The sequence below is a fragment of the Myxocyprinus asiaticus genome, chromosome 16 (assembly GCF_019703515.2).
Source record: "Myxocyprinus asiaticus isolate MX2 ecotype Aquarium Trade chromosome 16, UBuf_Myxa_2, whole genome shotgun sequence".
In the NCBI taxonomy this organism is placed as follows: Eukaryota; Metazoa; Chordata; class Actinopteri; order Cypriniformes; family Catostomidae; genus Myxocyprinus; species Myxocyprinus asiaticus.
Genome location: NC_059359.1, coordinates 46,779,637 through 46,800,558, shown reverse-complemented (window position 1 = coordinate 46,800,558; position 20,922 = coordinate 46,779,637). Strand labels below are relative to the sequence as shown.

The 20,922-nt window shown below is 38.8% G+C and overlaps 1 protein-coding gene across 1 annotated transcript in view; it reads right to left on the bottom strand.

Annotated features, from left to right (window-relative positions):
• LOC127453870 (glutamate receptor ionotropic, kainate 2-like) overlaps window positions 1-20,922 on the bottom strand; it is a 335,184-nt gene that overhangs the window by 55,578 nt on the left and 258,684 nt on the right. The window contains exons 12-13 of the mRNA XM_051720611.1: window positions 20,432-20,550; window positions 16,765-16,982 (exon numbers count right to left, since the gene is read on the bottom strand). Of these exons, the coding sequence (XP_051576571.1) occupies window positions 16,765-16,982; window positions 20,432-20,550 (337 nt within the window). The remainder of the gene's footprint in view (window positions 1-16,764; window positions 16,983-20,431; window positions 20,551-20,922) is intronic.

Below are 20,922 nucleotides of genomic sequence, written 5' to 3'. Positions count from 1 at the left end.
TTCCTTAAAGAAACTTTTGCATTAACGGAAGATCACTTTTACAATGAACGGATGACCGCAACATATCTACATGCCCACACAAAGGATGTCTTTTATAAAGTTGGCGGACTGTGTAAATCATGGGATATTCTTTTATGCGGCCTCCGAGTGAATTGACTCTTGAACATCTGAGGAACCGGGATGCGTGTTTCGTTTCCTTTTGTGCTGGTTCCGCCTAGCGGTTGGAGCTTGTTTTGTAAATAACATTACTTCGGGACAGTTATGGATGAATCTGTCAGTTCCTTGTGCTCATGCCTTCTGTTGGCTGGAGTATGATATGTGGAGTATTTTCGTGGGACATTGGAATTATTATGTCATCTGCTGCACTCATCAGCTGGCTCACTGAAGATTCGTTTGTCTGACCGAGGAAACTGAACGGCTATATATTGGCTGGAATTTGTTTTGTGAAGGAACACACCTTTGAGACAGTTCGGTGAATGAGTCTACACGTTCTTTGTGTTTATTCTGCCTATTGGCTGGGGTTTGTTTTACAAAATATTTGATGTTATGTAATTTTGCTTTACAAATTTGTGAGGTAAAATTGAGCAATCCGATGGCAAAGTTGTCGCGGGGGCTCTCGTAGGCGTACATGGACTCTTTGAGTTTAGAGGGATTGACGCCAGTTGGCACTGTCGTGTGTGGGGTTAATGCACATGTTTTTCTTTTTTCTGTTTGTTTTGTTTGGGGGGAAGTTCAGGGTTTTATTGTTGCATTAATGTTGAAATGTGGTATTCATAATTTTGTTTTTGGCACACAATTTATTTTTTCTAATATATGTATGTATATATATATATATATATATATATATATATATATATATATATATATATGTGTGTGTGTGTGTGTGTGTGTGTGTGTGTGTGTGTGTGTGTGTGTGTGTTATATGGAATCAATAAAAACTTTTAATAAAATAAATAAATAAATAAATAAAAAAAAACGTGTGTTAAACTTAGTTCACCCAGGTATTGAAATGTTGAAGGGTTGACAATAATAATTGTTCACATATAAAAATGTGTTATATATTATTTATTAATGAGTTAATATCTTGTTATTATTATTGAATAATATATAACTACTTTAAATAAATTGTAATATATTACATATTTTCTTAATTTAAGTATTTTAAACACTAAGAGCCTTGTGGTAAAAGAGATAAAGACAGAATGTATTGAGCCATAAATCTAGTGGGTGATATTAAGGCTTTCTTTAAATAACTGCACTAATAAAAGTGACAGAGTTTTCCAGTGTGCAGTGCTGTGTAGATTGTTTCTCTTTGTGAGATATTCCACCGAGAGATCCGTTTGTAGTGAAGAAGATCAGTCCAAAACAAACATCTCCAGGCCTTACCCATAAGGCCTTGATAATGATGCTGGAAGTGCAGTGGGCAGGTGGATGTCCGTTTTAATTCACATTCTCATTATACTGACACAGATGGAAACAGTCACTGTGAAGCCATACATCAGGTCTTGCAGCTCTAAAGAAGTTGCGAACTACAAAGGATATGTGTGACGAGACAGAGAATTTATGTGCACAAGAAAAGGCATTTTAGAGCATCCACAGGGACAATGCAGAGGTGATTATATATTATTTGTGTGTATGTGTTTGTGTGTGTGCGTGCGTGTGTAGTCTCTTGGTGTCTATTGTTAGACTTGTCAAAATGTCTTTGATTACGGCCTACACAAATATATACCATATACACTATATTGCCAAAAGTATTCACTCATCTGCCTTTAGACGCATATGAACTTAAGTGACATCCCATTCTTAATCCATAGGGTTTAATATGACGTCGGCCCACCCTTTGCAGCTATAACAGCTTCAACTCTTCTGGGAAGGCTTTCCACAAGGTTTAGGAGTGTGTTTATGGGAATTTTTGACCATTCTTCCAGAAGCGCATTTGTGAGGTCAGACACTGATGTTGGACGAGAAGGCCTGGCTCGCAGTCTTCGCTCTAATTCATCCCAAAGGTGCTCTGTCGGGTTGAGGTCAGGACTCTGTGCAGGCCAGTCAAGTTCTTCCACACCAAACTCGCTCATCCGTGTCTTTATGGACCTTGCTTTGTGCACTGGTGCGCAGTCATGTTGGAACAGGAAGGGGCCATCCCCAAACTGTTCCCACAAAGTTGGGAGCATGGAATTGTCCAAAATCTCTTGGTATGCTGAAGCATTCAGAGTTCCTTCCACTGGAACTAAGGGGCCAAGCCCAGCTCCTGAAAAACAACCCCAGACCATAATCCCCCCTCCACCAAACTTCACAGTTGGCACAATGCAGTCAGACAAGTACTGTTCTCCTGGCAACCGCCAAACCCAGACTCATCCATCAGATTGCCAGATGGAGAAGCGTGATTCGTCACTCCAGAGAACGTGTCTCCACTGCTCTAGAGTCCAGTGGCGGCGTGCTTTACACCACTGCATCCGACGCTTTGCATTGCACTTGGTGATGTATGGCTTGGATGCAGCTGCTCGGCCATGGAAACCCATTCCATGAAGCTCTCTACGCACTGTTCTTGAGCTAATCTGAAGGCCACATGAACTTTGGAGGTCTGTAGCGATTGACTCTGCAGAAAGTTGGCGACCTCTGCGCACTATGCGCCTCAGCATCCACTGACCCCGCTCTGTCATTTTACGTGGTTACGAGTTGCTGTCATTCCCAATCGCTTCCACTTTGTTATAATACCACTGACAGTTGACTGTGGAATATTTAGTAGCGAGGAAATGTCACGACTGGACTTGTTGCACAGGTGGCATCCTATCACTGTACCACGCTGGAATTCACTGAGCTCCTGAGAGTGGCCCATTCTTTCACAAATGTTTGTAGAAGCAGTCTGCATGCCAAGGTGCTTCATTTTATACACCTGTGACCATGGAAGTGATTGGAACACCTGAATTCAATTATTTGGATGGGTGAGCGAATACTTTTGGCAATATAGTGTACCTGTTTAAAGTATTAAAGATGTGCCTTGTCTCTACAAGTAATCCACAATAGTATCCCTATTAAGGTATTTGGTCATTTTTGACCGAAAATATTTTCCTCATTTAATAAAAATTGTTTCCTTTATCTGAGCAGTACAAGACTTAGTGACTTTTCTTCCATTTGCCTTCTGAAAATACATAAATAATAATAATAATAATAATAATAATAAAAAAATGGGATTGATTCGATAAGTCTAAGTGGTCGTAAAAAATAGCGACACCTTTATTATTCATGGTCAAAATTTACAGACCATTGAAAATGAATGGGAAAGACCAAAAACAGAGCAATTTTTTATTTTTTTTATTTGTCAAACACAATCAATAAATCAGCCACAATGCAGAAAAAACAAAAAACAAACAGACAGAAATTACAGGGTGAGACTCTAAAACATCCTCAGTGCAGCACATACACACCCATTCACACACAAACACACTTACACAGACACAAAAATGAACTGGTGAGATTATAACACAGAGCTTTTTTACATTTGTCAAAAATATCAATAAATCAGACAGAATGCTAAACACACACACTCAGAAATGAAGGAGTGAGACAATAACACACTCACAATGCAGAAAACACACACACACACAGAGAGAACCAGGGCATCAATAAATGGAGCTCTACAGCCATCTTTTGGTCGTTGTTGGCATTACAAGTCATCTGTTGTTTTTCAGCTGATGACAGCAACACACACACACACACACACACACACACACACACACACACACACACACACACACACACACACACACTTTACTAAAGTTTTAAATTGCAAAATGTTTACTCTGATTCTTCTGTTTTATAGTCTGATTGAATTTCCAGAATTTTGCAGTTCATTTATGTTTTTTGATGTTAACACACCTTTTATGTTAGGAATAAACTGGCAAAGAAAAGAACTAGAGACACAAAGTGCTTAAAGATGTTGAGAATCTCTGACCAGAACACAGCAGGCCTACATCTGCTGAATCAAAGCTAGAGATAAAGGTATTTGGACACAAGACACCCATGTGATGCTTTAAGAACAAAATTAACTTTATTCATCACATGTATAAAACAGCGGTGTATCCAACACATAAGAATGTGCACTTCCAAATTACTGTATACAGTTTGGCTCCTTTTTAAATCATAATGATAACAGAGATCACCCAAATGGCCCTGATCAAAAGTTTACATGCCCTTGAATGTTTGGCCTTGTTACAGACACACAAGGTGACACACACAGGTTTAAATGGCAATTAAAGGTTAATTTCCCACACCTGTGGCTTTTTAAATTGCAATTAGTGTCTGTGTATAAATAGTCAATGAGTTTGTTAGCTTTCACATGGATGCACTGAGCAGGCTAGATATTGAGCCATGGGGAGCAGAAAAGAACTGTCAAAAGACCTGCGTAACAAGGTAATGGAACTTTATAAAGATGGAAAAGGATATAAAAAGATTTCCAAAACCTTGAAAATGCCAGACAGTACTGTTCAATCACTTATTAAGAAGTGGAAAATTCGGGGATCTCTTGATACCAAGCCAAGGTCAGGTAGACCAAGAAAGATTTCAGCCACAACTGCCAGAAGAATTATTCAGGATACAAAGAAAAACCCACAGGTAACCTCAGGAGAAATACAGGCTGCTCTGGAAAAAGATGGTGTGGTTGTTTCAAGGAGCACAATACGACGATACTTGAACAAAAATGAGCTGCATGGTCGAGTTGCCAGAAAGAAGCCTTTACTGCACCAATGCCACAAAAAAAGCCTGATTACAATATGCCCGACAACACCTTGACACGCCTCACAGCTTCTGGCACACTGTAATTTGGAGTGACGAGACCAAAATAGAGCTTTATGGTCACAACCATAAGCGCTATGTTTGGAGAGGGGTCAACAAGGCCAATAGTGAAAAGAATACCATCCCCACTGTGAAGCATGGTGTTGGCTCACTGATGTTTTGGGGGTGTGTGAGCTCTAAAGGCATGGGGAATCTTGTGAAAATTGATGGCAAGATGAATGCAGCATGTTATCAGAAAATAACATCAGACAATTTGCATTCTTCTGCACGAAAGCTGCGCATGGGATGCTCTTGGACTTTCCAGCACGACAATGACCCTAAGCACAAGGTCAAGTTGACCATCCAGTGGTTACAGCAGAAAAAGGTGAAGGTTCTGGAGTGGCCATCACAGTCTCCTGACCTTAATATCATCGAGCCACTCTGGGGAGATCTCAAACGTGCAGTTCATGCAAGATGACCAAAGACTTTGCATGACCTTGAGGCATTTTGCCAAGACGAATGGGCAGCTATACCACCTGCAAGAATTTGGGGCCTCATAGACAACTATTACAAAAGACTGCACGCTGTCATTGATGATAAAGGGGGCAATACACAGTATTAAGAACTAAGGGTATAGAGACTTTTGAACAGGGGTCATTTCATTTTTGTCTTTGTTTCCATGTTTTGTTTTATGATTGTCCCATTCTGTTATAACCTACAGTTGAATATGAATCCCATAAGAAATAAAAGAAATGTGTTTTGCCTGCTCACTCATGTTTTCTTTAAAAATGGTACATATATTACCAGTTCTCCAAGGGTATGCAAACTTTTGAGCACAACTGTATATAATGGAGTTCAAATGAAGGTTCGGGAGGAGCTGGTTCATCTAATCATGTCAATCATTACACTAGAGTAGACCAGAAGTCCTTTAGTGCTCGAGTCATGTCTCAATTTTGAGCCCTCTATCTTGGACAGCAATCCAATTATGTTTACCTTCATCATATTCAAGGATTATATGGATATGCAAACTTGTGAACTTATAATTTTTTTTCTACTGTTAATGTTTAACACAATATATAGATTTAGATCAAACATTTATATTTGAGATTTTAGATTTAAGTGGCATCTTTACGCTATAAGATATTTGATTCTTGACATGCAATCTAAGGTTAATAGTTGGTCTGTAAAAGGGCAGTCTCATGACAAAGACATCTTGCAATGACTTACAGATGTTTTTGAACACCTAGCCCCAACCCTATGCCTAAACCTAACCAATAATATAACAACAATATAACCAGTTAACAATATAAAAACCTAACAAACAGATACAAGTACAGTCACAATAATTTATTCCAGCAAATCACAAAAGTCATTCCAAACGATTTACACTGCATTTAAAGACTTCCGAAGTCACACAACAGCTTCTTGTGAGGAACAGAGTGAAGGTTTAAGTCACTGTAAATCTTCCTCTACATGAAAGCAGTGACATCTCATTCGAAATATACATCCAAACATTAGAATGTTGCAGTCGGTCACATGACACGCAAGAGCCAATAGCATTTGACACCACTGACATCAAAGCTTTGTCGTAACGCTTCTTGGGCCATCAATTTTAAATGTAAGCCATCACACGGCATTGGAATATCCGGAATACAGCTCAATAACAGCATGGATTATTTTTTATGACCATTTTTACATTGCTTTTTTTAAGCCACAACTTGGACATTCTAAAACTCCCTTTGTGTCCCATGGCAAAAAAAAAAAAAAAAAAAGCAATAAATAAATAAAGCAATGAGGAAATGAGGACAGAATTTTCAGTTCCTTCCATTTTAAAATGTATCCTTTGGTAAAGTATTGAAATCCTCAGAAATGAGTTAGATACAGCATCAGTATATTTACAGAGATCTAGTATATTTCCAGATGTGTGGTGTAGTCAACGGTTGACGTTTTGGTGATGAAGCCAAAAAGTCACTGTAGGGATGAATCATTATGAGAGTGCAGAGTTATATGCACAGTAGCTAGGTTGAACAGGTGTTTTACTTCATTGCTGTTACTACATTGTGTATTTCAGCATTGTGTGAATGCTGTATTGACCAATTAACATCCAGGGACGCAACAATACATTTTATAAATATTCCTTTAAGCTGAAGTGTGTAACTTTGTCAGTGATAAAATACTTTCTCCTATTCCAGCTTAATATGCAGAGACAACTATAAGTAAGCCATTCATAGGTTCATTTTCCCAAAACTGTAAACACTGTGTCTCTGTGGTGCTATGAAAATTCCCCTGGGCAACCAGTCTAGGCGTATGGCTTCAGCTTTAAACCATAAATGTATAAAATAGAGTTTTGGAAACTGCATTGTATTTGTAAAGGCTTATTTAGACAAATTTGGTCTTTTCTTGTTACACACTTAATTGTACAGTCTCTCTCCTATAAAAATAGGGTGATTTCAGGGAAAGTTGGACACTTCCTTTTTCCTCTACATAATTTAGTGTGGATCTTTACATATTTAAGACAGCCTTGTGTCAGTGGCTGAGCCATTTGACATCATATTTGAAAACAACACCCCTATGTCACTGGCATTGACATTTCTCTAGTTGCCTTGCTGCTGAACAAATGATACTCCTGGTTGAATCACAGGTCTATAAACATCACTGTGTGTCTCTGCAAGTGTGGCTGCTCTCTTCTGCTGCTGCTCTGATTGCATTGGGCGCTGTGATTCATTTCCTCTGCATATCTCATCTCTACAGTCCAGGGGTCCAAAGAGAAATACTCACTGAGGGTTGATAAGACGAAGATTGCTCAGGAAATATGAGAATGTACCAGTGACGGGATTGCAACTGTGAACTGTCCGCAGATTCCATTAATACTTGCTCAACCAATTAAAAACATGAAGATAGCAGTTACAGTGGCAGTTAACTGTCCTTTTATGCTTGTTTCATCTTTTATATTGCTGAGAACTTGTTTAAGGGTAGGGGTGGTGTTAGGCACTCAACAATATCTATATAATAGTTTAAAATTACCTGGGTATTAGTTTTTTTAGATGGGTCTGTAAATTTATCTGCCTGTTATGTCTTTAATATAGTTGAAAAGTGGTTAGATTTAGGGGATCTAAAATACTGATATTACTGTATAATGATAGTATAACTTCATTAATATATAATTAACATATAACTACACTAATATAATTATAATAAAACAGTAAAACACAAGGAATAATATCTGAAGATTGACAGTGATGCCTCCCATATGAGACTGCCCTGAGCTTACCTGCTGCATCTGTAAACAGTCGCTGAGGGGTGCTTTTAGCATTTACATACTGACACACAGGGTTCTTGCACAAGTGGCAGCATTTGATGACTTGGGAGTTAGAATACTGAAAATAGGCTTACTATTGTTCAGTCATGTCAACTCTCATAAAGATTTAGCATGTTAATGTGGGTATGACATATTGATAGGATATTGGTCATGGTGGACTAGATCTGCTACGCTGCTGCTGCAGAGCAAGTACAGAGACTTGCTTCTGCTGGCACATACACAGACATACTGAGTTAAGTATGTGGACATGCTGCTGCTGCATAATTAGACAAAATGCAAGATGTGCTGCATCAAGCATGTAGGACATGTTGTTGCACAAATAGACATACATACAAATGCCCAACAAAGCACAAATGCATAACACATAAACACGAAACACAACACCCCAACCAAGCAGTTCTATCGAAAAGACTTGTGTACTGCTGCTGCTCTGAAAAGCCATGCACACAGAGTGTATTCTAGCTAGATGTGCCTTGGCCACTGGCAGAATGGCGTTACACTAATGAACTAAATTACTATGTGTGCCTTGGCCTGCTTGGCCGAAAGGCTTAAATGGCTAGTGATCTAACTCATAATGTGTACCTAGACCTGGAAAGCCCAGAGCTTTGGCAGAGATCTAGTATATTTCCAGACGTGTGGTGTAGTCAAGTGCATTATCACCATTTTAAAGAGCCATTTCAGTTTTTTCGATCACAGTGGTGGAGTGATGCTGTGCAGTCCTAGTCTAGAAATCCATATCGTGGGAGTCTGCTGCATCCTCCACAACTTAGCACAACCGGCCCAAAATGGGGATTTGTGTCATGCAAATTGCATTCAACACATATTTTTTTGTTTGGGTTAGTGACATTACCTGATTTGCATAATTACTTTAGTGCATCGTGTGTCTAAGCAATGCAGAAAGCCAGAGCAAATAAACAACACTATCAGTAGGAGCAATTTACTCTTAGTAAATTCCCTCCATAGACTCTAACAGAGAGACCGACATGATTAAGGAGCGACACCACAAGAAGTGAGCAAAAGTGTGCTCCTCTGAGCCAAAGGTTGCCACAGAATGTTTTGATATTGAAGGATAAGAGAGAGAGAGAGAGAGAGAGAGAGAGAGAGACAGACAGACAGAGAGAGAGAGCGAGAGAGAGAGATATTTGCTTTCCCAGGGAGCCTGCTCCTTTGCTCCTCTTTTTGATCATAATATCTTTTGAAGCATAGAATGTGGCATTCTAGACGTGACAGATACTGTATTAAGATGCCTAAGAACAGAAAAGGACAAAGAAAGCAAACCTCCAGAGATGAAAGGGACTATATCTGGTGTTCTCCACCTGCTTTCATGGGTTACAATATTCTATAATATAATGTGTCCGCCTAAGGGCAGAATGTTCAGCTCAGGGAACTGTTGGCTTGCAGATGGTGGAAGCCAAAAAATGGGCATAATCTTCTGCTACTTTGGCTTTCTTTTTACTCTATAATACTTTAAGCACATCATGACACAGTGCACAGGCAAAAATCTTTTCTTTTGGAAACACAGAGATGGACCTGAAGCTCAGAGATTTGAACGCGAACAATATCAGCTTGTAGCTGTGTTTTATGGAAGTGTCTTTTGGAAGCAGTGGTCCGGGTATGATTGTACTTGTTATACATTTCTGCTGTTAAAAACTTTTTATGAAACATACTGTGTTCACCAAATTCTGTACAAAGCCCTGCCTTCCAAAAATGACTAATTGTTCTAAGACAACAGCAGTATATTTTGAACTTTAAAGTGCATATCAGAGTGATCAACTAAAACAAGAACTAAAATTGGGAGTTGCCATTAGTGCTCTCATCCAACTCAAACTCCCAAGTGCCTCATCAACCCAACCCGCTAGTGGCCATTTCAATAAACCTAAACATATATTGTTAAAATAATTTTTCTAGCAATAAAATCTGGAGATGCTGCAGATTTTCAACGGCTTTGAGGTCTGGAGACCACAGCATTCACCATTTTAAGCAGAACCTCACACAGGTGGCCTGATATAAGAGCACAAAGGGCATCACATTCAATTTCATTTAATTAGCTAATTAAACAGATACTGGGGGTTTTAATTGTGGGACCTGTGGCTGTGAATAAAATAAAATAAAATAAAATAAAATAAAATGTGCTTCAAGTTGTAAAATCTAAATTAATTGGTTTGATACAATCCAAAAACATTATTTTGGTCAAACTACATGAATAACTGCATATACTGTGGAAATGTATTTTTCTTTTCTAATACACTCCTATAATGTTTCTAAATAGCCCTATGTGACGACGAGGAGGGTGGGGCACGGCCGGCCCCTAATCAATCTAATCAGCCGAGGAGAGGGATAAGGCCAAGCCGGATGCAGCAGTTCGGGAGAGAGAGAGCCACACTCAGCTGCCATGTGTGTTTATGTTTGTGTCTTTTTAAGTTTTCATTAAATATTATTTTGACTGTTCAGCCAGTTCCCGCCTCTTCCTTGTCCATTTTAAACCCTGTTACATTGGTGCCAAAACCCGTCCGCGAGGGGAGGAGGGGCTCGCTGCCGGCCGCCTGGAGCGATGGAGCCTCTGCCAGGGGTGGAGGGGCTTGCTACTGGCCGCCAGAACGCGGATGGGCGTTCCATCTGCCAGGGGTCGGAGGACTCCCTGCTGTCCACTCGGGGAGGAGCGGCTGTCATCTGCCAGAGGGTGGAGGAGTGGTCGAGGACCAGGAGACGACGTGTCTGGGAACCGGCAAGCAAATTTTTTCTCTCTCTCCTCTCTCTCTCTCACTGTCGCTCTGCCTTGCCCTTTCCCTCTCCTCTTTTCCCTCCCCTTGTCTCCCTCCCAGGTTTGGAAAGGTAGGGAAAGCCTGACGGCAGGCACGGCCAGAAGGGGGTTCCCTGGCCTGAGGCAAAAGAGGGAGGAGTGTGACGAGGAGGAGGGCGGGGCCAGGCCGTGAGAGCCCTCAATCGGGCTAATCAGCCGAGGAGAGGGATAAGGCTGAGCCGGATACAGCAGTTTGGGAGAGAGAGAGCCACACGCAGCTGCCTTGGGTGTTTATGTTTGTCTTTTGAAGTTTTCATTAAACATTATTTTGATGGTTCGTCTGGTTCCCGCCTCCTCCTTGCCCATTTTAAATCCTGTTACACCCTAGTTAAGGGTTATTTTCCTTGTTAAACAGTTGAAAAATAGCAGAATCATTTCAGGTACTGAACAGACAACCTTAACCCAAACTATAAGAACCATAGCACAACAGTTGTCTTCAGATAGATATTATTCTAAATTGAACTATTAATATAACTAACATATAAAGAGCCCTTTTTAGAGTGTAATGTTCTTGCTACTACTGAATTGACTGTTTCTCTGCAGTGCATTATACAGAATCAATAAAAGCAGTTTATCAAGACGTCAGTCACTCATACTGCCACTCAATCACTCAATACATCAGCACCTGCTCACAAAAGCATATGTGTTCAGCTCTCATAATATCTGCAATTCCTTTGGGAAATCTGAATGTTATAGATTATAGGGGCTGTCAGGACCAGGATGCTTTGAAAAAGCCTTGGTTCGCACCAATCTGCACTAATCTTGCAGATTGGTAAAAATCTGTCCAATCTGTCTCTGCTATCTGCCTTTTTTCTTTAATTTTTGATCTGATTTTGATCTGAGGAAACCATATTTTTTAAAGGGTCAGTTCACCCAAAAATGAAAATGTTCTTATCATTTACTTACCTTCATGCCATTCCAGATGTGTATGACTTTCTTTCTTCTGCTGAACACAAAGATTTTTAGAAGAATACCTCAGCTTTGTAGGTCCATACAATGCAAGTAAATGGTGACCAGAACACCAAATGCTCCAGAAAAATAGATAAAGTCAGCATAAAGTTAATCCATAAGACTCCAGCGGTTTAATCAATGTCTTCGGAAGCGATCCAGTTGGTTTTGGGTAAGAACAGACCAAAATGTACGTATATTATGTGTGTCCGTGTGTGTGTGTGATTAGGCCTAATTAAACAAGTTCAAATATTATTTGTAATAATTTCCTTTAATATCTGCATATTAATGGTGCTGAGGAAGTTTTTAGGAACAAGGCACAGTTTTCAGTGTTGAAGCATGAAGGGTTGCGGAAAGGATATATACGTCATCAAAAATGTGTTGTGGCTGATTTTTTGTTTCTTTTCTTTTTTTTCTTTTATCCCCAATTTGGAATGCCCAATTCCCAGTGCGCTCGATGTCCTCGTGGTGGCATAGTGACTTGCCTCAATCCAAGTGGCGGAGGACGAATCTCAGTTGCCTCTGCATCTGAGACCATCAACCCGTGCATCTTATTACTTGGCTTGTTGAGCGCATTAGCACGGAGACATAATGTGTGTGGAGGCTTCATGCTATTCTCCGCGGCATCCATGCACAACTCACCACGCTCCCCACCGAGAACGAACCACATTATAGCAACCAAGATGAGGTTACCCCATGTGACTCTACCCACCCTAGCAACCGGGCCAATTCGGTTGCTTAGGAGACCTGGCTGGAGTCACTCAGCATGCCCTGGATTCAACTCATGACTCCAGGTGTGGTAGTCAGCGTCTTTACTTGCTGCAATGCTTTTTATTATACTAAATTATGATAAAACAGCTGTACACCTTCCATGTGGAACCAATCTTGGATGAATCGGAAACAAAAAGTAGGAAAGCTAATTCTTAATTCTTTTCTAAATGAAACTAGGCCTCTTTCTTTAAGGACGACAAATGAATCTCACATCTGACTTCATATTTACAGTTACAATGAGTCTTTACAGTGCGTACAGTGACTTTTGGTTCACCTGGGAAAAATACACTACCAGTCAAAAGTTTTGAAACACTTGACTGAAATGTTTCTCATGATCTTAAAAATCTTTTGATCTGAAGGCGTATGCTTAAATGTTTGAAATTAGTTTTGTAGACAAAAATATAATTGTGCCATCATATTAATTTATTTCATTATAAAACTAAAATGTAATAAAAAAAATAAAATAAAAAAAACTTTTTTGAAATGGATGACTTGGACCAAATAATAAAGAAAAGCAGCCAATAAGTGCCCAACATAGATGGGAACTCCTTCAATACTGTTTAAAAATCATCCCAGGGTGATACCTCAAGAAGTTGGTTGAGAAAATGTCAAGAGTACATGTCTGCACATTCTAGGCAAAGGGTGAGTACTTTGAAGATGCTAAAATATAACACAGTTTTGATTTATTTTGGATTTTGTTTAGTCACAACATAATTCCCATAGTTCCATTTATGTTATTCCATAGTTTTGATGACTTTACTATTATTCTAAAATGTGAAGAAAAAAAATATATAATAAAGAATGAGTAAGTGTTTCAAAACTTTTGACTGGTAGTGTATATCTTTTTTACAAGGTAAAGCATTTGGTGAAAATGGTTATATAAATGCTTACTTGGTTGTTTTGTCCAAGAGCTTGTTTTGTTGTTGTCAAGTTCACAGCGCTCCTCTTAGTGGCGCTATATAAACAAATGCTGCTCCTTGCTGTTGAATTATTTTTTTATGTTAAATATTTAATGTCTGATAATATATAGACATTAATCTGAATATTTATAGAATATTATGTACATAGAATATTATTCTGAGTTAAATACAAACTATCATAATGATCATGGTGGATGAGGGGGGCAGTGGGGTGGCCAATGTTTTTTCTTCTGTGTTCAGCAGAAGAAAGAAAGTCATACACATCTGGGATGGCATGAGGGTGAGTTAATGATGAGAGAATTTTCATTTCTGGGTGAACTGACCCTTTAAGAACTTTGTTACCTTCTTGTAAAGTGTTACCAACAAAACAAAACAGATATACAACCAATTGGCCTTTAAGTTGTATGACAGTACTCATGAGTACTCTGTACAGAATATAATTTTATGGTCATTATACTGCTGAACATTTACAAAAATAAATAGCAGAGGCCAAAAGGAACCACACTGACTTATAAGAGACATTTAAGTGTTACTGTGATCACATGCACGGCCCTTTGGGACTTCATAAAGAAATGCAGAGGAGATTTCACACACACAGGCACTTAACAGCGTGTGCTGTCATAAAACGCCTCCAACCTTTGTCACCTCCAGCAGACCACGGCAATAAAAGCTCTGACAAGTGCCCTCAATTATGAGGTGAAGAATAAAGTCTTCATCCTCAAACATTTTGCTTTCTATTGCATACTTCAGATCCCTGTTGAAGAGCACAGATTTCACATATTGTCTATTGAACCACTTTATCTAAGTACCTGAGATAGATCCAGTGAAGTAGGAATTCAAAACATGACTTTCTGAGAGGATGTTTACATTAACTCTGATAGCACTTTTACCCTCTCATCACTGTTACACTCATAAACCAATTCTGAGGCACCACTAAATGTATGTATTTTCCATTTGTTTGCCATTTCCACATCTCAGAATGGCACATTACTCAAACCTACTTCCTCTGGGGCTATTTGCAAACAGCAAAATATCAGTCAGTACTTTTATATGGGCAGTTATAATCAAGCGACAGCTGGTTTTTACATGACACAGTGCGTAATCGAATTTTGAGGTCTTCCGCCATCTCTGAGCAATTCCAGTGTTACGGCAAGTACATGTGAAATCCAAACGTGAAATGTAACTTCTCATATAAAAGACTCATTACCAGTACATTGGTAACACTTTATAATAAGTTTCCATTCATTAACATTAGATAATGCATTAGGTATCATGAAATAACAATGAACAGTATACTGTATTTTTACAGCATTTTTTTTAATCTTAGTTAATTCTAGTTAATAAAAATGCAATTGTTCATTGTTAGGTCATGTCTGCTCATAGTGCATTAACTAATGTTTACATATAAAACTTTTAATTTTAAAAATGTATTACTACGCATATTTTGAAATTAACATTAACCAAGATTAATAAATGCTGTAAATGTTTTGCTTATTGTTAGCTCATGTTCAATAATGTTAACTAATATTAACAAATGGAACTGTATTGTAAAGTGTTACCAATACATCAAAGCCTTTGTATAATCACTAACCCCTGCAGTTAGATTTCAGACATCAGAGAATTTTCATTCTAGACCAGTTTCTAGATCCAGTTTAGATCAGGAAATTTACTTGCGTTACGAATGTGACTAAAATAGACTTGGTAAAATGATAAATCTTTCAAAACACTTTGAAACCTGCAGACTTTGACTTCTAAGACACTGGTATGATATCTATTGAGGCTACAAGACTGATTGAATTAAGATTAAAATCGTAATATGGTGTGGTGCAAGACGATTTGATCATCATACTTAGCATGTGCACCATGCTGAGGTCAGTTATGGTCCGATTATAGGCCTATTCACATCTAGTCTGTTTTTTCGGTGTGAATATTCATTCTGAATGAGCTTTTGGTCTGTTTTTGAAAGTCTGCTTATGGTGTTCTCTCTTAATGTACATTATTTAATATGTATATCAACGTGCTTGTTATATTCTCAAGGCATTAAAAATAGCAGTAAGGTTTGGCAATTCGTTTAAATTAAGCACGTAGTAAAATATATATATATATATATATATATATATATATATATATATATATATATATATATATATATATATATAAGAAAAACTTTACATGCAATATTTTACTGTAGACAAATGAATTGCAGAACCACACTGCTATTTTTTTGCAATAATTTAAATAAAGAAAAGACTGTGAGCCACTGTTATTTTTAATGTATAGTACATTATTCCACATGTATATCACTGTACCCTGTGTTATATTATCCAGGCATTAATCCAGGCATTATAAAAATAAAGGTTGGGTTCGGGAGTCCATTTGGAATATACATGTGCAAATATGAAAAGAACGTATATTTATGAAACAGCACTCTTTTTTTCATCTCACTCGCATAAAAAACAGATTATATACTCTTAAAAATGCATCAACACCATGGAAAGAACCTAGTGAAACAGTTATGCCAAATTAGGTTAATAAATGCTTTAACAGTGTTCAATATATTAATCTCTAGCATTGACAGCTGACTGCTGAAGGGTCCAGGCAGGAAACAAGTATAAATGTTTGTAGAACAGCAACAGCGCCGCATACTGTACAGGGGTGAAATCATTTTTCGTTTCATGTTTCACAGACTCTGTGTGAATAGACCTTTTGTTGGAAGTCCATGTCGCAAAATCATCACAAATTTGGTGTGAACAGGCCTTAATGTGTATACAGTACATGCTGGACAATTCGGAGCTACAATCACATTATCTAGTTCTGTTAGTACGACTTCATACAACCAGACTGGTATGATTTCGGTCAGACTAAAGTGTTTACATGACATTTTAAAAAGACAAATTCTTGCTTTAGTCCGACTAACATCAAACTTTTAAGGTGCATGTGAAAGTACTAAGTTTGAGGAGGGGGGTTTGCGTATAAAAAGGGGGAACAGAATAAGCAAATTTCAAGCCAGATTCAAACTCACGTTACCCACATTAGCACCACAGCTCAATATTTGAGTGTTAGCAACATAAACTAACCACACATAACAATATTAAAAATACATTGGCCTTTCTTGTGACTCAAATAGCAAGGCTGTAATCAATAAAAATATATAATCACATCACAATCCTATTTAAATGTTGTCTGTATGGTGAGATTGTGTGACAGGTACAAGTGGCATTACAGCCCCAACTCACCTTAAAGAATGTCATTGTGGAACCATCCTCCACCACCCCATACTCGATCTTGGTCTGTTTGGCCAGATCATCAGCTGAATCAATTGGGGACTCCATTCTTTCCACGGTGAGGAAGGCGGCTAGGTTGGCCGTGTAGGAGGAGATGATGATTAGGGTAAAAAACCACCAGATGCCTCCTACTATCCTGGTGGAGAGGGCTTTGGGCATGAGCTCGGATCCTATTGGAGAGGAGCAGAGATTGTGGTTAGGGTAGAGCAGTGGTCGCAATGGGAGGACCAGCACCAAGGCTTCTTCTTCGCATACTTGTCACTGCAACATGCCTGGAAGATAGAACCAATCACTGCTGGAAAATCCATCTTAAGCTGACAGCTGTGTTTTGAAACATGGCAGCTGGTTTCTAACTGGACAATAGCTGGTACAAGCTGGTCAATAGCTGGTTGACCAGCAGGTAGCTTGACCATCTTAAGCTGGTATGACCAGCTGGTAGCTGGTTTGTTGCAGGTCCAAAATGGTGTACCAGCTTGGACCAACTAATGACCAGCACAGTCTAATGACAACTTGTATTCAATTTTTCTGATATGTTAAAATTGTAAGATATTGCACAACTTGGCGAGTATGACTTCTATTCCCATAGAGACCAACCAATCAACACACAGAATTTCATATCAATGCAATGCAGGCATCACATGTTTTATCTAGCCTCCTATCCAACTCTTTATTTAAAGAAATGAACTGTGAACAAATTGGTTACTCATTCATTTATGCAATACAAATGACTGATGTCAGTAACCCGTAATACAATTCCCTCATGTCATTCCAAACTCTGATGCTTTCTTTCTTCCATGCTACACAAACGTATTTAGCTATTAAAATGGTTAGGTTTAGAGTTTGGGTTTGGAGATAAACTTGGGAAAAATGTTAGTTCAAAACCCAGATGTTTCTCTTTCTTCCTTTCCACACATCAGTCATTCTTCTCATAAAATCATGGGTTCAATCATTAGGTTTAGGGTTTGGGTAAGGGGTTAGATTTTATGGTTAGGTTAAGGTTTGGGCAAGGAGATAAAAAAAAATAATATTATATGTTGGTTCATATTTTTCTCTATAGGAGTAAAAGGTGTACTTTTTTGAACATGCCAACTTGTACAATTTCTCACAATTTCGCCACCTCATACTAATTATTACTGACTTCTCACAAGACTGGGTAGTAAACACCAACTAAAACCGCTACCATGTTCCAAAAGAGCTACTATCTTAAGCTGGAATTTCTAGCAATGATGCTAACTGGGTTCTGGGCCCATGCTAAACTGTCCACACCAAAGTTAACACTAGTGAAGGTGGGAATTTATTTGCGTTGTGGGATAATTTATGGGTTATTTGTAATAAGGAGATGTTCAATTTTAATTAGGAAATCAAAGTTTCACCATAAGTGACAGACTCTCAGTTTTGTATTAAAGCTTATATAAGAGACTTATATTTTGCTTCAGACTTTGTATTGCTCAACTCAACAATCCATTTGGCTTGTGGGAGAAAGCCAACATGAAGAGCCACTTTATGTCATAACCTAAGTGTAATTTTCTGTTATTCCTTAATCAAGTTGTCACCACAGTCATGTAGAGGAAATCAATCAATAGGGTAAAAATGAGGAGATGTCAAAGGACAACAGAGCAGGGAAATAACAGGCGTCTCTTCTCCAGTATTATGAGTCAGTTGCAAGCTTTGATCTGGCTCATTGAGTCCATGGCTAAACACAATGGACTGTGAAGAAGATTAGCCGTTACATGAATTGCGATGAGTTTCAATCAGGCCTCAACAGACTGATAAAGCACTAGTGACCTGTCAGTCAGAGTTTGGATTTTTAACTCTAGCTACAGATGGCTCGAGCAGCCAATGAAAAGGGAAGAAGAAAGAGAGATTCAACACTCTTCCCTCTGAAACACTAGCAGTTCAGTTAGGTGACGTGTGTATTTTTTATGTTAAAATACAGCTAGATAGTGGCCCAATTTATCAGAATTCTGTCAAAAAGTGGCCAAATTTACCAGAATTCACCCTGCAGGTGCCTCAAGCATTTTGCTGCTTCAATACTGGACACGATGCCTTCAATACAGAATGGTTCACCATCTGATAGGAAGAGTTTCACCACTAAAATGAAGGACAATAGGCATCCTATCTGGGACGTCTTTATTTTGGCCAAAATATGGAGGTTGGCAACCCTGAAGGGGAGGCATGTCAGTTTGGGAAACCTGTTTGGAAATGTAATTGTAATTCTACTTAGCGTCACTAAGTTCGCAGAAATTACACACTTCACCTTTAAACATGTCTTAACAAGTTGTATTATTAGTGCAAGAGGTGCCTTGGGGCTCAAAACCAATTTAGTAAAGTAACAAACATGTCACAATGTCACAAGAACAAAGAAACCAAAAGAAAACTGTCCCAAGAAGAGAGCTGAATGCATTCATTTTGAAGTCTCACCCCAATGGACTTTGAGAGACCATTTGGTCTGACTGTATAGAGGTGATGGTGACCTTACACAACCTGGTTGGGGCTGACTGTCATGTACTCAAGGTAACGTCATGTCCAAACACGCCATCCCACAGGTTTCTGGGGGCTGACAAGCCGTGGACAGGGGAGCCTCTCTACAGTGTAGTGCCACTCACTCATCATGACATGCAGACAGTCATCAAATGCAAACCCTGCCCCTTTAGCCCTCAGCCTAATGCCACATCTTCTCTTCCAAACTCACAGAAGAACCTAAATGAGTCCCGAAGACACCCTGCAGTTCTGACATTATGGGGAGATACTGTTGGGCAATTAAAACTGAAAGGTTTAATACCAAAATTTTCACAGTGATGCAAGGAGATACTACCATCATGATTGCACCATTCTATATCTTCGTGTTTCTTAATTGATGACATTAGGATCAGTGTAAATACAAATGCCCATGCTGTCTACATTGCAAACAACTGGTCACTGGTTTCATCCAATCCTAAAATATGCTTTCTTCACTAGGTTTTACAAAGAATCACAATGCTACTGCTATATGGCAACCCAATCCGAGCTTTGCTCCATTCCATTTCATAGATGCAGTGCAAACATTACCCATGCTATTATGCAAACAATGACATGGTATATTTCATTACTCAACAAAATTTTACTCTGCACTAATGAAACGCAAAGGCATGCAAGTTACATGTAACATTGTCCCTCAAACATTTTAAATAGGACAAAAGTGCTTTTCCAGTCTCAGACATCCTGTAGTTGAGAAGATGTGGCATCAGGATTTGGTAGAGTTACGGTTAGAAATAATGGATACACATGACACTCTATGACACAGGACACAGGATGTATTTTCTGTGTCATTCTGCAAATGTTTCTTTTTGATTATGGCACAGAAATTGGACTTACCTGCTGGAACCCTGAAGAGTGAAGAGAATGGTCGTTATGGGAACGTTCAGCATGCATAACTAATGAACCATTAATCCTCTACACAACATCCACTGTTTCTCAAGACCCACACAGCCCCATTCATACCACTGGCCAGCGACCCAATCATATCTAGGTCTACATGCACAGAGGCACCCATGCATCACAGTGGGCTTGACAAGAGCAAGTTGGGACCCCCAGCAAAAGAGTGGGACGTGTGCTAAGAGGGGCAGGCAGAGGCGTCTACCTTGCTGCATGAGAGCTCCAACTCCGAACCAGAAACTATTTAGCAGGGTGAAATTGTTTTCCACCACGTCCGAGTCAGGGTTGCATGGGTGGGGGTTATACCATTCGTAGGGGCTAAACCTGTGGCGATCAACACAGAACACACACAGATACATTTCAGTCCAAAGAATACGGTAAAAGAGAAAAAAAAAGAAAGGCAGGTCAACCTTTAGAGACACAAGGAGACAAAAACAGGTTAGGATAATCATCAGTTATTTACATATTAAGATTCAGTAAAAATACAACTTTCTTGAAGAATCTATCACATGCTAACTTCTCAAATGGTTTAAATGTTTGGCAAATTATTATGAAATTATGTTTGTGATAGTTACATGTTAGTTCAAACTGTTTAAATTCACTTTACTCACCCTTTTCTAAATTTCAGACATGCCCAAATATGTTAACATATTCATATCAAAGGCAATCACACTTAAAATCAATCCAATCTAACCC